Source organism: Cygnus atratus, chromosome 5 (genome assembly GCF_013377495.2).
Source record: "Cygnus atratus isolate AKBS03 ecotype Queensland, Australia chromosome 5, CAtr_DNAZoo_HiC_assembly, whole genome shotgun sequence".
NCBI lineage: Eukaryota > Metazoa > Chordata > Aves > Anseriformes > Anatidae > Cygnus > Cygnus atratus.
Window position 1 is genome coordinate 54963533 of NC_066366.1, and position 20300 is coordinate 54983832.

At 51.0% G+C, this 20300-nt stretch overlaps 1 protein-coding gene across 1 annotated transcript; it reads left to right on the plus strand.

Moving 5' to 3' along the window:
• The first annotated feature begins 1367 nt into the window (after positions 1 to 1367).
• Positions 1368 to 19575, plus strand: EXOC3L4 (exocyst complex component 3 like 4). Its single transcript, XM_035551479.1, has 11 exons — positions 1368 to 1719; positions 5295 to 5940; positions 8382 to 8499; positions 9820 to 9945; positions 11021 to 11121; positions 12705 to 12800; positions 14653 to 14767; positions 16092 to 16214; positions 16843 to 16995; positions 17599 to 17720; positions 19410 to 19575. Exons 1-11 carry the CDS (start codon positions 1368 to 1370, stop codon positions 19573 to 19575), a joined length of 2118 nt encoding a protein of 705 aa, XP_035407372.1.
• Positions 19576 to 20300: the final 725 nt, after the last annotated feature.

Sequence of the window (20300 nt, forward strand, 5' to 3'; positions counted from 1 at the left end):
CCCTGGGAACGGGGTACACCCCCTCCCGCCCTTCTTCCCTCCCCTGACCAAACATTTCCTCCAAAGGAGGATCAAGGCAGGGTCCGAGCCCTGCTGTGCCAGGAGCTCAGCCCACCCACGGGAAGATGCAGACCTTGCAGCTCATAACCTGGGCAATAATTGCGCACAAGGGAGTGGAAATCTGGCCATGCTAGGATCAGGAAGGGCTGAGAAGTATTTTCAGAGTCCCAGCAGGTCTGTTCTCTGTAATCGTATTTCAATCTCTGGCTCCTGTGAGCTTGACAGACCTGGGACAGGCCAAGGTGACCTCAAAGCATAGCTGCTTCTAATGATTTAAACTGATTGCTTGAGTCTGCTCTGGGGGAACGTGGCATTTCCCATCCTCAGACCTGCAGTGCACAACGTTCCCGTGGCCTGGCCGTGCTGGCTGGTGACCTGGTGGCAGACGGGGATGGAAAGGAGGACACAGCCTCTCCCACCGCCCCTTCCCAGGCAGCCCTCAGAGGGCAGAGAGGAGCTGGTCTGTCTGCTGCGGGGTGGGAGCCAAGCAAGTGCAGGGGTGCCACTGCTGCCCAGGAGCACTTGCAAGGGTATTTCTGCTGAGATCTGGATGCTCTGGGCTCCTGGAGGCACAGCACCCCAGATCACCCTCCTCAGCTCAAGCAGGAGCTCGGTTGAGATACCCAGCCTCAGCACCACACGAGGCAGATGAGTGATGTGAACCTTCAGGGCATCGTACAGCCTCCTGTGCTGTAACCATGACGATTTGGGGAGGCGAGCTTGCGGTGGTTGGGATGGAAGGGGCAGGAGCGGAGAGGGGAGATCTACTCAGCCCCCTTCCCCAGGGCAGCGCATCGCCCTGGGCACCCCCAGAAGCAGCCAGCTGGGGCTCCAGCAGGGCAGGAGCAGCTGCACGGCCCACACTTGCCACATCCACGTCGGCAAGTGGGAATACCCCACTGAGACACAGCCTACGGCGCTGGAAATCCACCTGGAAGAGGGGAAGTGAAAACACGCCTTGTTACCAGCTGAAATGGTATGCCTAGCAGCTTTCAGCATCCTTGGCATTCAGTGATTGCTTGGTGCTGGAGGAATAGCTGCCGCGTGCCTGATCTAAGGAGTTAGCTGGAGCCTTGCAGGGCTACAAGCAGGCCAGCACATGCACAATGTGGGTAGAGAGACTGTTTTGGTGGTGACAGGCTAGAACCACTTTCCATGTCCTTGAATTAGGTACGGACCAGATTTTCCAGTCCAGGAAAACGCCACTAAGCCGCTAGGCCGCTAGGATCCTCTTCTCTCACTCTGTGGTTTTGTGTATTTCAGTGAATACTGCCTACTTTTTGGAAAACCTGTTGTTGAAAGACAAGATGAGTATAAAAATGAAATTGAGTCCAACAACAGTAGCTTCAGAACCAGCCTCTCCAACAAAGAGTGAAGGGAACGAGATGGAGGTCGCTCCAGAACTGGGCAGCCCGACTTTGCATGACGAGAACATAGGACTCTTTGAAAGAGGTCTTAAAACAATGCTAAGCATCCGGAAATCCAAACGAAACATGAAGAAAGAGAAAGAACAGGAAGGCACCGGCACTTTGAGGAAAAAAAGACTTTCTTTTCTGTCCTCCAAGAGCTATGAAGAGAACAAAACCACGGTCCCTAACGATTTGGAGGAGGTCATTGATACAATAGAAACGGAGCCCATTGAAGGAAAGCCTCTTTCAGGTAAGAAGCAAAATATATGTAACCTTCAAGCAACTTACACTTTGCAAGTCTTGGGCCCTACAGAGATGTTAAAGAAAGAGGTACCCCATTATGGGGTAGGGATAACCATTGCCCCTTGCACAAACTCATCGGGGCAGGTCACCTGCAGCCTCCACTGTGCTGTGATAACCTTACCAACCACCTTTGTAGGATCAGTGCACCAACCCGTTGGTTCATGTGTCAGTGGCCATAGCACACACCACACATATCAGTCACCAATCTGCTGAGCACGGTTTGGGAACTGCTTGTCTGACAGCATCTACAAGCACAGTGTGGGCTCTTCCTACACTGTTGCCTGCGTTGCACTTTTGGGTAATTTCTGCTCAGCAGCTCTCAGACTGATGATCCCCAGCCTGCACTCAATTGGTTACTGCAAGGCTTTGATAAATAGTCCCATTAAGTAAAGTCCTAAAATAAAATATTTGGATGAGAGGCAGATGTGGCTGGCCATGAGAAATGCAGTGAGTCAGCCACATTCGCAGACCCCAGATTTTCCACTCTCGCTGAATGCAGAGCACTTCAGCAATAAGTGCAGTTGGTTAGTCCGGTTGGGGCTGGGAAGAAAGGCTCCTTCCTCCGTGGTGGGAGAAAAGATGGTTTGGATGTGGTCTGGGCTGGCACCTCCACCTTGGTTCTCAATCTTGCAGCCTTGCAAAGGGACTTCCACAGAGGTTTTTGCTCCGTTATGCTGGCTTTCCATCTATTCTCACAACTGTGGCACTGCAAGCGTGTGCTTGTTTTGTTTTCCCCAGGCTGGTTTCTCTTACGCATTTTGTCAGCATTACATAGACAGGTCTTGGTCAAATTTTGATTCCCGGAGTGTGGATAGACTGCAATGACTTTTATCTTTTGCACTGTTCTCTTCCACGTTTCTGAGGCAGAGATACAGCAGCACATCCAGAAGATAGACTGCAGTGGGTCAACGCAGGTTGACCTTTCCTCAGCCTAAATTTCTAGAAATAAATTCTTGTTCTACCACATCAGATGCCATGGGTATCAGACAGAAGGGCTGCAGTTGTCTCACTGCTATAGCGTGCTCTGCAGTGCCATGGAGTTATTTACTGCTTTGCTCTGATACATTGTGAGGCTGGTGAGCTGGATCCAGGCCCAATCTCATAAGCTGCGCCAGTCTGTTCCTAAAGGGTCACAGAGGAGGTGTTACAGGAAATGTTACCCCACTAAAACCCTTTCAAGTCCTGCAATCCACACGTTGAGGAATTGCACAAGTAAGACCCGTCCTGTGCCCAATAACTCGTGATTGGCCTGGACTAGGGCAGCTCTGTCAGAAACGCATCCCATCCTGAGATAAATATGGCAAGTGATGAAGACTCCACCATGTGCACCATTAAGCTGCATAATGGTTAATTGCCTTTCTATTGTCTTCCTCCAATTACCAGCTGGCTGATCTTGTACTGCTAAATTAAAGATCCATTTAGCACCCAACATCACCTCCCTGAATAATTATCCTAGATGGTGATTAAATGGTGTTTTCTCACTTTGATAAACAGAACAAAATGTATTCCTCTAGTCTCTCTCTGCAAGAACTTGTGCAAACACAGGTTTTATATTAATTTATATAGAAGAAACTAAGTTAATTGGCACAATCTTCCTTCCGAGTCCAGAAGCAGCAGCAGCTCCATACAGGCACTCAAAGCTCCATGTACTGTAAGCAGCAGCTGGGTTATTCGGTGTGTTCTGTCTTCATGCAGATAGCTCCACACTGTGCAGGTTATTTGGTGCATTTGGTATAAAATCTGTGTGCAGAAAGGCCCTGGGGTGTAAATTATGGATTATGAGCCAGTCCTTCATCTCTTCTTTGAGTGCTCTTCAATTTCTCCATCTCACTTTATACGTGTGCACAGCAAAAGCAGTGGCCACACATGCCTAAATAACAGCATTTCCTTCCTCCTCTCTCAAATTTGCCTTGTGCCCAGTATCTCGGTGGGATCTCCTGTGCAGAGCACCTGTTACGATGTTGGAGGTGGTGGGGGCTTCCCATGGCCTCTCAGCAGTGCTCTTGGATCTCCCCAGCCCACGGCCAGCACCTCTTGCATTGCTGGCAGATGGGTCGTGGCTCTTGCTCAGGTAAGCTTTTCAAAAATAAATGGAAAACCCAAAAGCCCTCAGGCACTTTGGGGCAACCAGTATTTGATGTTTTTCCTCCAGCCTCAGCCAACACCAGCCAGCACTGGTAGCAGCTTCCAAAGCCACGGAGATATGGAAAAACCTGAGCTGCAGGAGGACGTACCCACACGCTGGGATGCCCCTCTCAAAGCACACAGCCTCCCCAGGCCACCCGGGGACAGCAGTGCTCACCTCCAGGGAAACAAACGCTGCTGGTGGGAGGCAGAGGAGATCTATCCCTGGCCAGGTCCCCCCTGCACTGCTCCAGGAAGGCAATCTCTGCATACCAGGCATACTCCGCTGTTTCTCATCTCCTCCCGCTGGCTCCCCTGGAGCTGCATTCCTGCCACTCCTCGGGCTTCCTGGGGCACAGGCTGCCTTTCTATTCCCACATCTTCCTCCTTCCCAAGCCCTCCCATGGCCCCTTTATGCCATGCTCACTGTTGCAGGGAGGTGCCTGGGCACCATCCCAGCGACCCTTCTCCCTCCCTGCTCAGAGGGTTATTGCAGATTGCAAAAAACATACAGCTGAGATTGTGGCTTCTGGCCCTCTGATCCCATTTTTTTTTTGAGTGGCTGAAGACCACAGGTATTGACAGAATATCTAAATGTCTGGAAAGGGTAAGGGGCATCTCTCAGAAGCCATCTGCTGTGTAATGCACAGGCTGGAAAAGGCAGCGAGCCGCAGATGGGCCGGTCTCTGGCTTGTTACCTCGGTCCCTGTGTCTCAAGGAGTCCTCGCAATGCAAATCACGAGCGACAAGCTCTGCAGGATGTGTTAGCATTTTGCTCAGCTCTCAGAAATGCAGGAGGCAGTTTAGCCATGATGTCAGTCGGGGTTGTCTCTCAGGAAAACCTAGATATTGTGAAAGACACAAAATCAGGACAGGAGGGGAGCCCAGGGTTAGCCCAAGGTTACATCTTAACTGAGATATTCGCAAAATATCAGGAGCTTCCCCCAGGACAGGGTCTTGATATGCTGGGAAACAAGAGTGCCTCTGCTAGCAGGATTGCTGGGAGGGTGTATCAAGAACTGCCCCCACTGCCAGTCCCACTTTGGCTCCAAATCAGCAGAGGGGCAGAGCCCGAGGTGGTCTTATACACCCCGAGATTGCAGTGCCCCCTGTGCAGCCTTGATAGCCACTACTTGGGGTTCTCCTGCAGGGCTATGATGAGGTTTTTTGGCATTTCCCATGTCTGAAAACAGTGGTTTAGAGATATTTGACTGACTTCGCAATCGCTGTGAAGTGATTCTTTCCTCTAGCGGAGGGAGCAGTCCCACGTGCACCGCTGGGATCTGGTTCCCCAGAGCAGTCCTGCACGTCTTCCTCTGGGATATCCCTTTTTGCTGGTCGCCTGTCCATCGCCTAACACCTGCTTCATCCTGACCCCTTTCCCCCTTCTTTCTGCAGTAATGGAGATAAACGAGCTTATTCAGAAGCAGAAACTTCTGGAAGCATTTGCAAGCATCAAGTACATGGAAGACGAGACGATAGCCGAGCGGGATGCAGACAAATACAAGGACAACCCCCAGGAGTTTGTGAGGAAAACCAAGGATGTGGATTTGCTTTACAACTCCATCAAGAGCATGATCCAGTCCATCGTGGTGGGAACACTGGAGCATCCCACTGTTGAAGAGGCCACGCTGGCCTCCCTGGTGACTTTAATTGCCCGTGAAGAGGCAGCGCACCCCAACGTGGGCAGCGCTCCTGGGTTGGACTTGCTCGGCTCCCCCAGAAGGTGGAGGGAGGAGTGGAGGGAAGCTATCAATGAGAGCGCCAGAAAGAGAGTCCTGAGGGTACCCATGGCCTCTAAGGAAGAAGAGAGCTCCTGGCTTGACCTCCACTTGTGTTTCCTCCAGAAACACCTGAGCGAAGACTTGCTGAAGATCAAGTTGTCGGTAAAAAAGTGCTATCCAGAGGAGTACCAGGTGTGTGACACCTACGTGGAGGCTTTCCACAAGGCCATTGCCTCACACTTGCAGGATCTCTCCCAGCGGGTGCTGGAGTCCAACGAGCTCTACTCCTTGCTCGACTGGGTGGCCAACACCTACCGCAGGTAAGCTACTGCCATCACCCCTGCCTCAGCCTCCCCGGAGAGCAGCAGGGCAGCGGGGCTGCTTCAAAACCACATAGCTGTTTTCGGTTTCCTGAGCAAGCAGAGAGATAATTGCTTGTACAGTAGAACCAGATAACTGATCTACCAAATACGGGGACAAAGGTTTGTGGATAAAACGCTCGCTGCTCTTCACAGAGCTCTGTTTCCCTGCTTCCCCCTCCCTCTCCAAGTCGCTGGTCTCACAGAGCAGGAAGCTCCCCCTTGCAGCTCTGATAAACCTCCTCCCTTTCTGGAAACGTTTTGCCACGTCCAGCAGCTGCTCGGTGACTTTTCCAGGCACAGGGAGGGACCTGCAGGGGAGCTCTGCCTTCTTCCTGTTTAATTAAAACCGTGATGCTTTTGGAAGCAATCCACCTCACCCCTATGCTCAGGGGTCATGTTCGTCTTGAGGAGGTGCCAAGATATCACTGTGTGTAATTAGACACATTCAAACAAAGGCTGTGGCTCAGATGTGTCCACTAGTTGGATGGGAGGCCCATGATTTGGGGACCTCTTAAAGGTCCCTGTACCTCAGGGGTGACTAAAATATTCTGGGAGCTGCATAGACATATCAAACACCATCCTTAGGGCACCCTGGGTTTGTGGGGTAAAGGCAGGAATTCTTTACAAGAGCAGTAAAAGCTGTGCTGTTGGACATTGCCGCCTTTTAAAGCCGGAGGAGATATCTAGGACAGGTACCCACAGAAGTTCACGGCATTGCATGTCCTCAGTTGTTCACTGGCCCAGATCACAGGCCATCACCCCAGGCTCAAAGAGTCACCAACACCCCAGTGTCCGCTTCCAGCTGGTCACCAGGAATGGCCGTAACCAGGTGCCTGGGGATGGGACAAGCACAAACCAATGGGCACACCTCAAACAAGTGAAAAGGGGAGTAAAGGCAGGACCACTGCCTTTTTATGTCAGTGAACAAAACTGGACAGTGAGGGAAGAGAGGTGGAGCAGGGCAAGCAGCAGTGGCACTTAGCCAGAGCACCCCTACCCTACAGGAGGTTTTGTCTCAGGAACATTTGCACTGCAGGTGGTCTTTGCTTTGAATAGCCCTCAGCAGATTTCTTTTCCGAACTTTTCCATTTGCTCCTAAAACCCCATTTATGATGTGTGACCCCTTCAGCAGCAGGGCACTGGCTGAGCAGCACTATGGCAGGATCACTATGGGAACGACCCTTGCAGGAGTGGGGGAAGACAAGAGCATCAGCAGCCAGGTTCTGCACCCCAGAAAAGTGCCCTCCTCATATTTTTCCATCTTGCTGTGAAAAGGCTTGTTGAGAGCTTGCAGAAGATTTGGGCACTGCTTGCAGTCACTTTGCTGTGTTGGATAGTTTCCATTTACTTTCTCATTCTAAAGGAACTCCATCCTCTTTTGGGGCCCGTCCCAAAACAGGAGAAATTGCCTGGCCCAAGCTCATTATCGTTGCTACAGTTCAAATAAATGGAAAAAAAGAAAGAAGGCTGTGGGAACCCTTTCTGGTGGTCAAGCAAGTAACAGGCAGTGTATAGGGCGCTGCCTTTGCACCTCTCTTACTTGTTAAACAGGTGACTGCTTGCAATTTATGCCCCACATTAATCGAGTTCCTGAATATTTTCTTCCTTCTCCCCACATTCATCACGGTGAAAGATGCAAAGCCTCTGTGGTCTGCTGGCAGGTCTCAGGGGCAGCACATTCAGCTGTAGGGGCTCATAGCAGGCTTCTTGCCATGCAGGCAGGAAGGCAGGCACTGCCTCCTGCTCATCAGCTGGCCCTGCTGATGCCAATCCAGATGAAAGCGAGCGGCCAAGCCACGTGCCAGCTGGGCACACTTTGGACTCAGAAACCATAGCTCAATGTCCACCCACCGCCGCCTTATGCGGAGGACACATGGTACCGAGATTGCCCACATCCTGGGCATGCGAGGGCTTTCCAGAGGCTGCCCTTTGCCACCAGCCCTGCTCTGCCACCTCTCCTTGGTTTTGGTCACATACGGGGAAAAATGACAGGCTGGCATCTGCTGTGATGGGACACTGGGGACATCAGCTGCAGCACACAGCACGCTGCTGCAGGAATCACCCCAAAAGGCACTGCACAAGCTCATAGTCAAATGAATCAGCTTCGTGTTGTTTATTTAAAAAAAAATAAATTCTCATAGCACTGTTCGTGTCCAAACAACTCAGAAGTCTCATGATTTCTAAGGTGGGCTGGAACCTTAGATCATTTTGATTTTGAATAATTAGGATTTTGAATAGTGAGGAAAGATTTTCTTGTTAAAGCTTGAAAACAAGCATCACAATTTAAGCTCTAAGTATATTTCTCACGGCTTAATAACTATGCAGCTCATGCCCCATGAATATTCCATTGGTTTACTCATGCTCTGAGGCAGCGTCATTTGTTCATTTAATCTTTCCAGTGAACTCTTTCTTGGTCACCCTGATCTCAAACCAGAAGTTAAGACAGAAAACCTGTCCCTGCTGCTCACACCGGCGGATTGGGACAGACTGAAAAATGACTACATCACTTCTGTGAAGGTAGGATTTGAGACCTTGTCCTCATGGGCCTCTCAGGAGGGGATGGGGACTCCGGCCTCCCAGGCAGATGTTTCTCCTTGCTGTATGATGGTGTTGTGTCCCCTCAGCACCACACAGAAAAACCTTTAATAAAAAGCAAAAAAGTCCTTAAGACCAATGCCAGGACCAAAGCAAGCCACCTAAATGTTAGGGCAGAGCCTGGATGATGGCAGGCACATAGGTCCAGCGTGATGGTACCAGTGGTACCAGACCCACAGAGCATGGTGGGGGCACACCGCAAATTCATGGCTGTGCTTCATCAGATGGAAAGCATTGCCAAGCCAGACGTACAGAAATGTCGGCTGCTACTTTTACAGCATGTGAGTTCCCCCAGCACAGCTGAACCACAAGGGGTGCTACAGGCAACTCTGGGCATGTTGCCCCCAGGAGATGTCCCTGTGGTCCAGCACCTTCTAGGAAGCTCCTTGGTGGGCTCAGACATTTTCTTGCAAACCATTTTTAAAACGGTTTTCGTTCCAGAAGTTTCTCCAGGTGAGCTCAAGGTACCCAGATAAATAAGATCAATATTGTTCCACCGTGCTGGCAAGGACTGTTTTGTTTCACCAGCAACAACACTGAGTTATCGGCCAGGGCTGACCACTTACACAAGTGCTGTGCAGCCAGAAAGGACCGGTCTGATCGTTCATCCTGACCTTGTGCACAGCACATGCTGGAGGAGGACTTTGAACGAGCTGTAAAACAGCTGACTGAGCTGCAGCTATGGCAGGCAGTCTGTGTTTGGTCAAGAAAATACCGCTGCCCTAAGTAAATGATCTGGAGGATCACATACCTTTCCTGCAGAGGAATAGCATGCATTTCCCTGCCAGGGGAGCTGTTGCCTGTCAGTTTGGAAGTACCCTGTGCCCAGGGTTTTTCTTCTCAGTTTTTCCAGAGCACATTGACAGGATCTGGAGCAAGACCTTTGAGTCCGCTTATCTTTTTGCCCTGCACGTGTGCATCTCACGTGTGCCAGCTAAGCAAAACGTCATTATGCCAGCTCTGCGCTTGCAGCTTTGGGTGAGAAAAGGTGCCGGGGGCCCTTGTTTGCCTCCTGCAAAAGCAGTCATGGGGGGAGCCCAGAGGGAGGGAGAAGCCCTGGGGGAGCACAGGGCTCGGGACAGCCTTGCACTACATCTATCCCCTCCATCACCAGTGCCCTGGTGGGGGACGAGGTCCTGTGAGCCCCCAGCTCTGCCCATCCCCACATCCCCACCGGCTGCTTCACCCGTGCTTGCCTTTATCCCCTGAGCTGCGTGCTTCCTTCCTACGTTTAACATTTAGGGGAAAATCAAGAGCTATTTTGGAAACATCCTGAGACTGGAGGTGACGGAGAAGTGGGAGAAGGAGGTTCACCCAGAGGTGGAGGACAACCTGTACCACTCCTCGCTCTCCTTCGACATACAAACGGTACTTGGCGAGCTCGGGCAGGGTGCTGGGTGCTCCGGGGCTCCCGGGGGAAAAGAGCCAGTGCCTCCCAGCACTGCCTCCTGCCGTAACATGTGCGAGTCACGCGCCCGCAGAACGCATTGCAGCCGAAAACGCCACTTTTTACAACTTTTAGCTCTACGGCTTGCCTCCTAGCTGCAAATTAAACCCGCTGTCAATTGTGTCAGCAGCATAATAGGCAGCTGATTTGAAAGTTCTTAAACCTCTTTGATTGGAAAGAAGAAAGAGGGGGCAAAGAAAGGTGGAAAGAAAAGGGTTGGTAGAAAAGCCCCTGCACTGAAAGGGTGACTTTGTCCCGGGGCTGCGGCAGCCGCGCAGGGGCCGTAGGCAGTGACAGCCACTCCAATTTAAACAGCACGAGAAAACAAAAGCTCCTGCTAGCGTTAGGGACCACGGGGTAATAAATCCAGGAGGGGCTGGGATTCATTCTCCTCACTTTTCAAAGGGTTGAGTCATTTCAATTAAATAATACCTTAAAATAAAGAGAGAGTGAAAGAGAGAGAACGAAAGCCAGCAAGAAAATGAAAGACTTTTGCCTGCTGCCGTGACTCATTTCCACGGCAGACTGCTGCACGCTGTTCGGTCACCGGGAAGGCAGCTCTGAGCTGGATCAGAGGGGAAAAAATGATCAGAAAGCACCCGAGCAGGGCCACAGCCCAGCTCCAGCGAGGCAGGCGAAGCCGGTGCAGTGGGAATTAGGAAGGGCTGGAGCAGCGAGTGGGCACGGCCTGGCTCCCCTGGGTGCTGTGCTGGGGTTTGGTCCCTGCTGCAAACCCCCCTAAAGGATCCAGGTGGCACTGGGGAGCTGCAGCCCGCACACAAAAACCTGTTTGTGCCTCTCGGCACAAACTTATGGATTATTATTTTTGAAACTGCAAGGGGATAATGAGAACTGCCTGGCATCAATTCGGCTGCTTTCCCCTCTGTTACGCTAGCTGTTAACATTTTTATTAACCAAAGCTGCACGAGATCCTTGCAAAGGATGTCCCTTCCGTGCCTGTGCCATTCACTGGAACTTCTTCTTGCCCTTTTCTAGATCATTGGGGAGCACATGAAGATTTCTGGAGCCATCAGCAAAAGCCTGAGAGCAAAAACACTTGAGCTGTGCCTGGCTGAATTGCACGAATTCATACCAAGGTCATCACCACTCTGGGCAGTGCATTCCTTCCAAATGAGTGCCAGATTGGTAAAAATAAATAAAAATTAAAAAAAAAAAGTCCATGCACTGGGCCAAATGCTGGCACAGAGCAGGCACGGGCCTGTTCCTAGGAGAAACAGAGATCACAATAAGCCCGGTAATGAGCAAGCTGCAAAACAACTGGGAGGGGAGTCACAAACAGACCAAGATGGGACTCTTGTGAGTCCCAAAATCCGAGGCAAGAGCTTCAGCCTGGAAAGGGAGCGTGGTCCCACCTACCCAGGACCCTTGCCACATTAGACATGAGCGTAGTCCCCAAGTTATGGCCCTGGGGATGCTCCCAGGGAAGGTTTTTGCTGGCAGATGAAGCCACCCCATCCCCTCGGCACAGCTGTGCCTGCCCCTCTGCACTGGGGGGGAGGGGGGGGGGTGTTTTTGGGGGGCTACAGCCGCTCACCGGCGCGGAGAAGAAAGGACGTTCGGCATGAATCAACTCCAAGCGAGCCTAAAAATAATTTTGCATTAACCTTTGGAGTTTCACACCTCCAGCAGGCGCTGAGTGGGTAGTTTGCTAATAGACGCTTTGCCGGAGCGCGTGTGGGGGAGACCAAGCGCTGCCTGCTTCAATCGTGAACCTGGGGCATGGCAAGCTTTCAAAATATGCTAAAGGCAAGGCTTTCCCTTTTAAACCCTCATCCCCCAGCCATCTCAACTTGTCTCTGGTACCTTGAGTGAGCAGGGCAGTTCAAACCAGCTGTTTGGCTTTGAAGTCTGCCTGCTTTTTTAGAAGAAACGCAGTGCTTACTGATGTTCCTTTCTTTTTACTTTATTTTTTTTTTCTTTTTAACAAAATTGATGTAAAGTGCAAGCTGGGGCAGCAAAGGCTCCCAGATGAAAGTTTTAGGTCACTAAAACTGAAGCTTTTCCTTAAACAAATGCAAGCAGCAAGTGCTGAGGCTGCTCCGAGCAGGTTGCTTTGGACTGCCAAAGAAATGAAGATGTGGAGAGCCCGCACGAATCCTGCCCCAGCCCCCTGCGTGTTATGGGGACCTGGCTGTGGACGGGCTGCCAAAGCCCTAACAGCTGCGGGGTGCAGAAAACAGATCCCCAGCACAGCATGCTGAGAGTAAAGGGGGGCAATGCAGGTGTGCTGCCTCGTTCATGTTCAGCTCCTGTTGGAAAGGGTGCTTAGGAGGGCATGATTTACACTGCCCCAAAGGATGGAGAAAGGATGGGGCAGATCGACCTGCATATCCCAGCTGCAGAGAATCCTTCAGAAGGAAAAGTCAGGAATTTCACCCAGGAGCTCTCATGTGCAGAGATCCTTGGAATCGCTCCAAATCTGCACTGCTTACGCATTCAGGCAAGCGCACCCCAAACCAGTAATTATCTGCTATGTATTCCCCTCTCATGCACTTGCATGTTAAGACAACCGAACAAAAAATGTCCGCATACGCAGAGGAAAGAGATGGGGCCAGCAAGGAGCGTGTGTTGACACCCTGTGCACACCCGGCACGCGTACTCCTCGCCTGGCTCAGCCCCGTTCCCACCGAGGATAGCATCCCTTGTGTTTCTCCTGCAGGTTCGGGGAGGAGTTCATGGAGTGGAACGCAGCCCGCGACAGCCCCGTGTTCGTGCCCTACTTGGCTGCCTACATCAACAGCTTCCACCACCTGGTGTAAGTCCTCTGTCCCCCCATCATGTAGCCAGGGCAACCTAGGGTGATGAAGGACCAAGAGGTGCCCCCCAAGGGATGGGGTCAGCGGAAAAGGGTGTCCTTGGGTATCGCAGGGTCAGGCTGGAGCTACAGCAGGGGTGCAGGTGGATCGGGGGGACGTGCCCGCACCTTGGCTAAGAGCAGGGCAGAGCTCCTTTGTCAGCCTTCATGCAGCCGGGGTGCCTCGGGGTGCTCCAGCTTTATGACCCCGCTGGCCAGCCCCATCAGCACGGGGTGCAGTGCCTCTCGCCCTTCCTTCACCTCACGGGGGGGATGTTCCCTAAGAGATGCAGGCACAGCTCCTTCGGGCAGGAGAGGCAGAGCGTGGATACCCGATGCTTGCCTATTCGGCTCATTTTCAGCATTTTATCCTCAGAGGAGGATGGCGGGGAGGAGGTTGGCTTTGATTTTGTTTTAATTCTTGCGTTAAGCAGCCTAACCCCAGCAAGGCACCCTGAGGCTGGAGGAACCCCCCCAGCAGCCCGCAGTACGGCCGGCCGGCTCCAGGCGGCGCCCAGCCTCCAGCCCTGCCTCCCCCGGCCCCCGAGCTGGGAAAGGATGGGATGGGATGGGATGGGATGGGAGATGTGGGGTTCGGGGCCGGCAGGTGACGGGCTGGCTTCGTGCCTGCATCGGGGGCAGTGCCGGTGAGGAGACACCGGGCAGAGCTTGGCTGTAGGGAGGATATAAAATTCAGGCGCTTAGCTTTCGTTATGGAGCTGAGCCCCCAGCTTGGGGAGAGGGGTTTGCTGTTAAGTCTTTTGTAGTCGACTTTTCAGCTGGGAGAGGGCCAGGCCATTTCGCTGCAGGGTGGGAACAGACGTGAGTGTGCAAACACCCCTCGTCTGCACGGTGCTTCCCAGTGAAATGCTCTCTCATCATCAACTTTTCCTTTTCCTCAGGAAAGGTGATACAGGGTAGGGGTTTCCCGACAAAGCCCTTCTATATCTGTTTCTCAAACCCCAAAGCTTCATGGAGAAGCATTAGTGGGAGTGCCACCGGGAAGGACCCCTGGAAGCACAAGCTCCAGCCCGGGCTGCCTGGGCCCCAGCACAGCAAGAACCAGGGGCACAAATGCTCGGCCTCTGGGTCCTCAGAGAAGGGGGCTCCCACCCCCTCAATTCGGCTGGTTTTCCATGCAAACTCATGATCCAATGCAGGGGATCACGAGCAGTTTTTCAGGGCCGCCTCAGTTCCCATAGAGTGTGTCACAGCAGGGCAATGATGTAAAGCGAGGAGAAAGGCAGGGGCTCACCATGCCCCCGGAGCCAACACATATCATTGAAGATCTCATTTACCTCTCAGAACTTGTGCCTTCTTCCTCATTAGACAGCGTGAAACCTCCCAGAATGACACACTTTCCCTCGAAACCTCCGCAGGTTTCGCCCCCTGTAATTCCCTGTCCCAGTCCCTGCTGGCAGTCGCGGCGTGGGGTGAGTCAGCCTGGCCCTGCACGGGGAGCTCAGCCGCTCTTCCACCGGGACCCTCGGCGCTTGCTCAGGTGGCTGGAGATTATTTATCAGAAGTGTTGCTCAAGTGAAAAGGAAAAGGCCCGAGCGATGGCTCCGCATGTTTGAACAGCTCTCATCTGATGAGGAAATAGGTGATTTTGAGTACAGTTAACCATTTGTGATTAATTTTCAGATTGTGCAAAAAGATCCATTATTCTGACCCATTAAGTGTTTCCAAGAGGAAGTGCAGGAGTTACGAAAGTTAAAAAAATGCTGAAGATGCTGATCTGACTAAAAGGCTTAAGGCAATGTAATGGGTTATACTTTAACATTAAAGCCCTGGTGTTTCTCATTCTCTTTAGGTCAGGCTTGGAAACAGTGTTTAAAGTCAACACTGAAGAACTGCAAAAGATTTTGGTGTCTCTGACAAGGAACTTCAGAAACATGTTTCTAAATAAATTGAGAACAAAAACACAGGTAAGAGGATCTCGGCCACACTATTCCCCCTACATAAAGAGTATGTGCAGAAGCTGAGGGCCTTTGCCCTTTCATTGTTTGTCCAACTGGACCTCATTGTGCAGTAAATGATGCTACGGTCTCTCCAAAGTGTGTCATGCCTGACTTGGACAAATCCTCCTTTACACAGAGCAACCCTTCCAGTATCCTGGAAGCTTTTCACTATGACTATATATATTTGTTCAATACAAGAGCAACCAAAAGAAAAGGGTGTTTAGTGGCTTTCAGCTTTTGGGACAAAGCAGAGTGGGAACTTTACCCATAGTGAAGCACCGGGGAAGTCAGCTGGGCAACACCAACAGGGCATTTTTCCTTCTATCAGGACATCTGGATTTGTCAGGACTTTGTCTTACACTTATTTATTCATAGATCTGTTATCATGGTCTGTTATCAACCTCTGCCTAAAAGATGTATCACAGCCCCTTCAGACAGGACAGGATAATTTCTGGTTGGCGTGATTTTTCCAGTCTGTTTCCATGGTGAAGAAAAAAATGATTCTTTCATCATGAAGGTGATGGAGCTCTGGTTTCTGCTGCTCTGGGCTAACTTGTGTTAAGAGGCCTAAAAGGCAAGGTGCTGCGATGCAGTTTGTGCTTCCCGGGTGCTGTAGATGGGGCTTTCTGCTCTCAGCTAGTCGGGGGTCCACTGGCTCTAGCTGGAGTAACAAGAGAGATTGCGGAAATTAAGCCTTTAGTGCCACCACTTCCCACTCATCTTAATTCACTTTCCAAATCACCACGCGTAACTTTCAGAAACCAAGGCAGTCACACATCAAGAGCCCTCCTCCAACTGAAGATAAGCCTGTCTGGCCAAGGGGACTTTCCAGTGACTGCAGGGTTTATGTTGGAGCCCTAGGGACAGGCGAGGAAGGAGACAAGCCAAGGCATTGAGCAAGAGAGCTCAAATGAGAGCTCAAATTTGCTCTCTCAAAAGAGAGCAAATGCTGTGAGAACTGAGAGTGCCAGAGCACAGCAGTTCTGAGCAGCCTTTCAGCACGCTGGGAGCACAGCAGGAGGGCACGAGTCAGGAAATAATTGGGAAGAAGATTGCCAGCAGGAAGTCTGAAGACAGAGATCCTGAGAGCTAAGTGGAGAAAAGCACAAAGGGGATGTGCCAGGGAAGGGGTATTTTGAACTTGGCCCATTGGGGACTTTCTGGGTACCACCAGAAGCCACTAGCAGCCATGGTTCACTGTGGAGGCACGTTAACTCTAGGGCAGGAGCATCATCATGCATCAGCTAGTCTGCATATTCCTAGTGACATCAGCGAGCTGATTTTCTTTCAGCCACTCCTCAAGAAAATCCTGACCAAGGACTGGATTTTGGCAACGGAAAAGCCGGACTCACTGGCTGCAGCGGTCTCGCAGTTCTCCAAGCACCTGCAGCATACGAGGCAGCCCCTGGGGCAGGTACTGGCTCATCCCACACTGGGCACAGCAAAGCTGGGGAGTCCTGCTTTCTCTTGCAGGCTGTAGTCCGACCTGCAGCCTTCTTCCCAGCCGCGGGGGCTGCTTAGAGCCATGGGAACTGCTGATACGGGGCACTTTGGCAATCAACATTCGTGTGAGAATGTGCAATATCTTTCCTTTCTATGGTTTAAATGCGGGAACTGATTTCTTTAAAGAGGAACAAAAAACATTGGTGAATATTAGCACTGACCACTGTAACTCCATGGCTTATATGCCTTCATATGTTCCTTTCACATCTGTGCAGTTGTGAAATAAATGTAACAACAGTTCTACATTTAAAATCTGCAAGCATCATCCAAAACTACTTTTAAAACAATCCTAAATATCTCCCATTGCTACAGAGGAGCCAAATTGCCAACATATAACCATGGTCATTTCAGAGTGAAGAGTATTTCCATGGCATTCCCATGGGCACTGCCTTAGCTTTCAGCCAAGGGCAGGGCTGTGAGCATCTTCTGTATCCCCTCAGCTGCTGCTGAAGACCCAGGGGTTCCCCTGCCTTCCCTCATTGCCATGACCTTGCACAGGAACCACGGAAAAAACATGAGGTTTGCATTTTTTTAAACAGGAGCTTCTACGTCATGTTCATAAGTATGTGGTGAGGGAATACATTGTTCAGGTGATCAAACCCAGGAGGAAGATGAACAGGGAGACACGGCAGCAAGTAAGCGAAAGGATGAACCAGGAAGCCAAAATCCTTAATAACGTGCTCGTCGACCAGGTACATCAGCTCTCTCCTGGCATCCCCTGCCTACCCGTTTCCCAGAGGCACCATGTCCCTGCTTGCCCCCAGGGGACCAAGAGACCAAGACACCAAGGCATCAGGCTCTCATGGAGGGCAAGCCCCACGAAATGTAAAAGAGCTTAAACCAGAGCAAACAAGGTGGTCGCTGCAGGTCAGCACTGTGGACTTCCATCCTGGAGGTGACTCTGAGCTTAGCTCGCAGATCTCAAAGCTTTGCACAGGCTGGTTCTCATGCTGTAGGACCACACTCATCCTGTGGCACCTTGTTCGTGTTCCCTTAGCCATGGGGTGCCACTTGGGTAGCTCATTGGGGATGACACCAGCGAGAGTCCATCCCAGCACAGCCTGCATATGGGAGAGTGATAGAGAGAAATTTGTGGCTCTTTGCAAGGTTTGTGGCTAAGCAACATCAGGCTGGGATTTTCAGGGAAACCAAAGTTGAATTCATTGGGTTCTGCAGAAAGTCTGGTGTCTGGGGCTGTTAAATCCCACTGGGGTGGTTTCCTGGCCAAGGCAGGTCCCTCTCAGTGGTGACAAAGACGTTCCCACCAATGTCCCCTTGCACCTCTTTACTTACAGGGCTCTGACTCCGACTGGCTCCTTCCTGCCATACATCACATCGCCAATATCGTTGGGGAGAAGAAAAAAGACAGGATCAAGGAGTATGTCAAGGAACTGAGTCAGGATTACCCGGACATCAGGTAGGAGAAATGGTAGCAGCCAGAGCTGCACACAGCAGCCAAGAGCTGGGCTCCATCCCAAATAGTGGCTGCTCACCCCATACCTTGGCAAAGCTCCTCAGCATCTCTCTCCTGCTGTAGAACTAATTAGAAACCAAGCTGCCAGCAAAAGGGGGAGCCACACATTTTTCTTTCTGGTGGCTGTATCCCTTCTCTTCTTTCCCCTGTCTGATAGATCTTATAACACACACAAGTTCCCTCAACGCCTTTTCATTTTACTGCCCCAAGCGAATCTTGTTGCACTCTAAATCTCCAGGTTGCTTTTGGCAGCATTTGTGCAGCTTGCCAATTTGCTGCAAACGGTTTGTCTCCTGTTCCCAGACCTCCAAGTGATCTAGACATTGACACAGTTCATCTGCAGGTCCTGAAAGGGGCTCAACGCAACCACTAAGTTTTGGAATAAACCGCAAATTCTTTCTTTTGTACTTTCCATTTGCTGTTCCAAAGCAGCATCTGCAAAATTTAATACTTCTGGAAAAGATTACAAACTCACTAGCACTGTGCATGGATGGGCAGCGGCATATCAGAAGTTACCTCCTCTTCCACAGCAATTTTAGCAGCCATTGAGAAGGATTGTTACAGCTAGAAAGAAAATCCATTTCAACAGAGTCATTTCAGAAAAAGAGCCAAAGTGCTTGTACTGGGTTACACTGTTCCTGCTGGATAATGTTTACGCAATCAGTTTAAACCATAAATTTAACAGATTGCTCAAAACACTGAAGTGGGCCCTCAAATATTCAGAAAAAAAAATGACATTACATTTATTTCACTCTCCCCAAAACTGAGGGTCAACATTTTTCATAGACAAATTCGACCTGAATGGATCAGGTATGCCTGGAGCTTATCTGAGTGGGCTTATTCAGGGAGAGGACTTGAAACAGAAACCTGTTCCTAAGTAATTTCTGTGATGAACACACCTGTTCTACAAAGAGATGCCTTAATGCCAGTGGACAGAGTATGCTGACAAAGCAGGCAGTGCCTGTTCTGGGAAGGATGGGGAGGTAAATGAGGGCTGGTCAGAATTAGCTATTTGAAAATAATTTTCCAGGTAGAAAAGCCATTTACAGGCTTATGATTTGTGGTACTTTTTCATCATTAGCTTTAGAGCCATGACAGGTTTTAAGGCTCGTCCTCTTGGTTGATTTATTTCCTGGCTTTCCATTATTGAGCAATATTATTTGTAAAAATGAAATTTGGAAAACTGGGCAGAACCAGCCAGACCTTCCTTTCTGTGCCTTTGTTAATTCTTCCCCTGAGCTCTTGAAAAGGTTTCTGATTCTGTGTATACTGAGCTTACTGGAACAGGGTATGTTTCCAGACTCACTTTCCTAGCTGTAATCTAATTAATGCTTGTCAGCTTCCTAAATATTAGCACTTCTATTGCGTAACTCAAAATAATGATTAAATAAAAGGTCTGCAGCCTCCTGGGAATGCTTTCAAAAGATGTCACATGTGGGAGGAGACAGAGGGGGAAATTCCCCTGAGCACCAGAGGATGCAGACCTCATCCTGGGGGTCCTGGTGGCACCATGCTCGGTCCCCCAGCATGGCGAGGGGACACCTCCCCGGCACTTTGCTGTGGCACGGTGGTCACTGACCTCTGAGGTGGCTTTGGTCCTTAGGGCTGAGAGGCTTTGCTTGATTTCTGCAGGAAGGAGCACATCCTGGCCATCCTCCTGCTGCGGGGCCTGGGGTACACCAGGAGAGCGGCAATTTTTCGGCAGAGCTTTCACTGCGCACCTGAGTGCCCCAACGGCAGGGGTGAAAACACACTCTTCGATGAAATCGATGTGTCCACAGTCATCAGCTGCTTCTGAAACATGACCAGCACAGCAGCTAGCATCCTCCCTCCTCCTACGCTGCCTCTCCAGTGTGATCCCAAAGCTGCTACCCCTCCTTGCTCCGCAAACACGTTTGAACCACTGTGGGAAAAGGGCCCTGGGTTCAGAAACCAGAAGCCATGGATGCTCCAAGAGCCTGACCTCCTGCAAGGGCCCCTGGCAGCACTGTCCACCCAGCACTCAATATATGGATTTTACCACTAGGAGGCTTGTTTGGTCCAAGTTTGGGTCTCTTTTTGGAGAAGAGGAGAGAACCAAAAGGAGTTCACGCAGGGCTATATTAAGGCTTGGCCTGTGTGATGCCTAATTACACAGCAGCGCAAGAGCAACAGCCTCCTTTGTAATTAGTGTCCCTGAGCAACCCGGGAGCAGAGCTTGGGCAGGGATGTGGTAGCACCCAAACCTTACATCCTGCCCCGTGAACAAGCTGCCCACGCTAGCATGACGCGAGGTGGGTGACGTTGTGACCTGACACCACACACCACCACCTGCCTGAGGAGCACAGCCTTGGAGGGTGACCAGACCCCGCTGCTGAGACACACAGTGTGTGGAGCACCGCGCTCCAGGATGGGCCCCGTGTCCCTTGTCCCTTCTGGTGTTTCGGCAGATTCTCCTCACTGCAAATCTCGTGTCGGACCCAAGACATGTTCATGCCATCACTCCCTCTCTGTGTGGGCAGATGTGCCCGGTCAAACATGCCA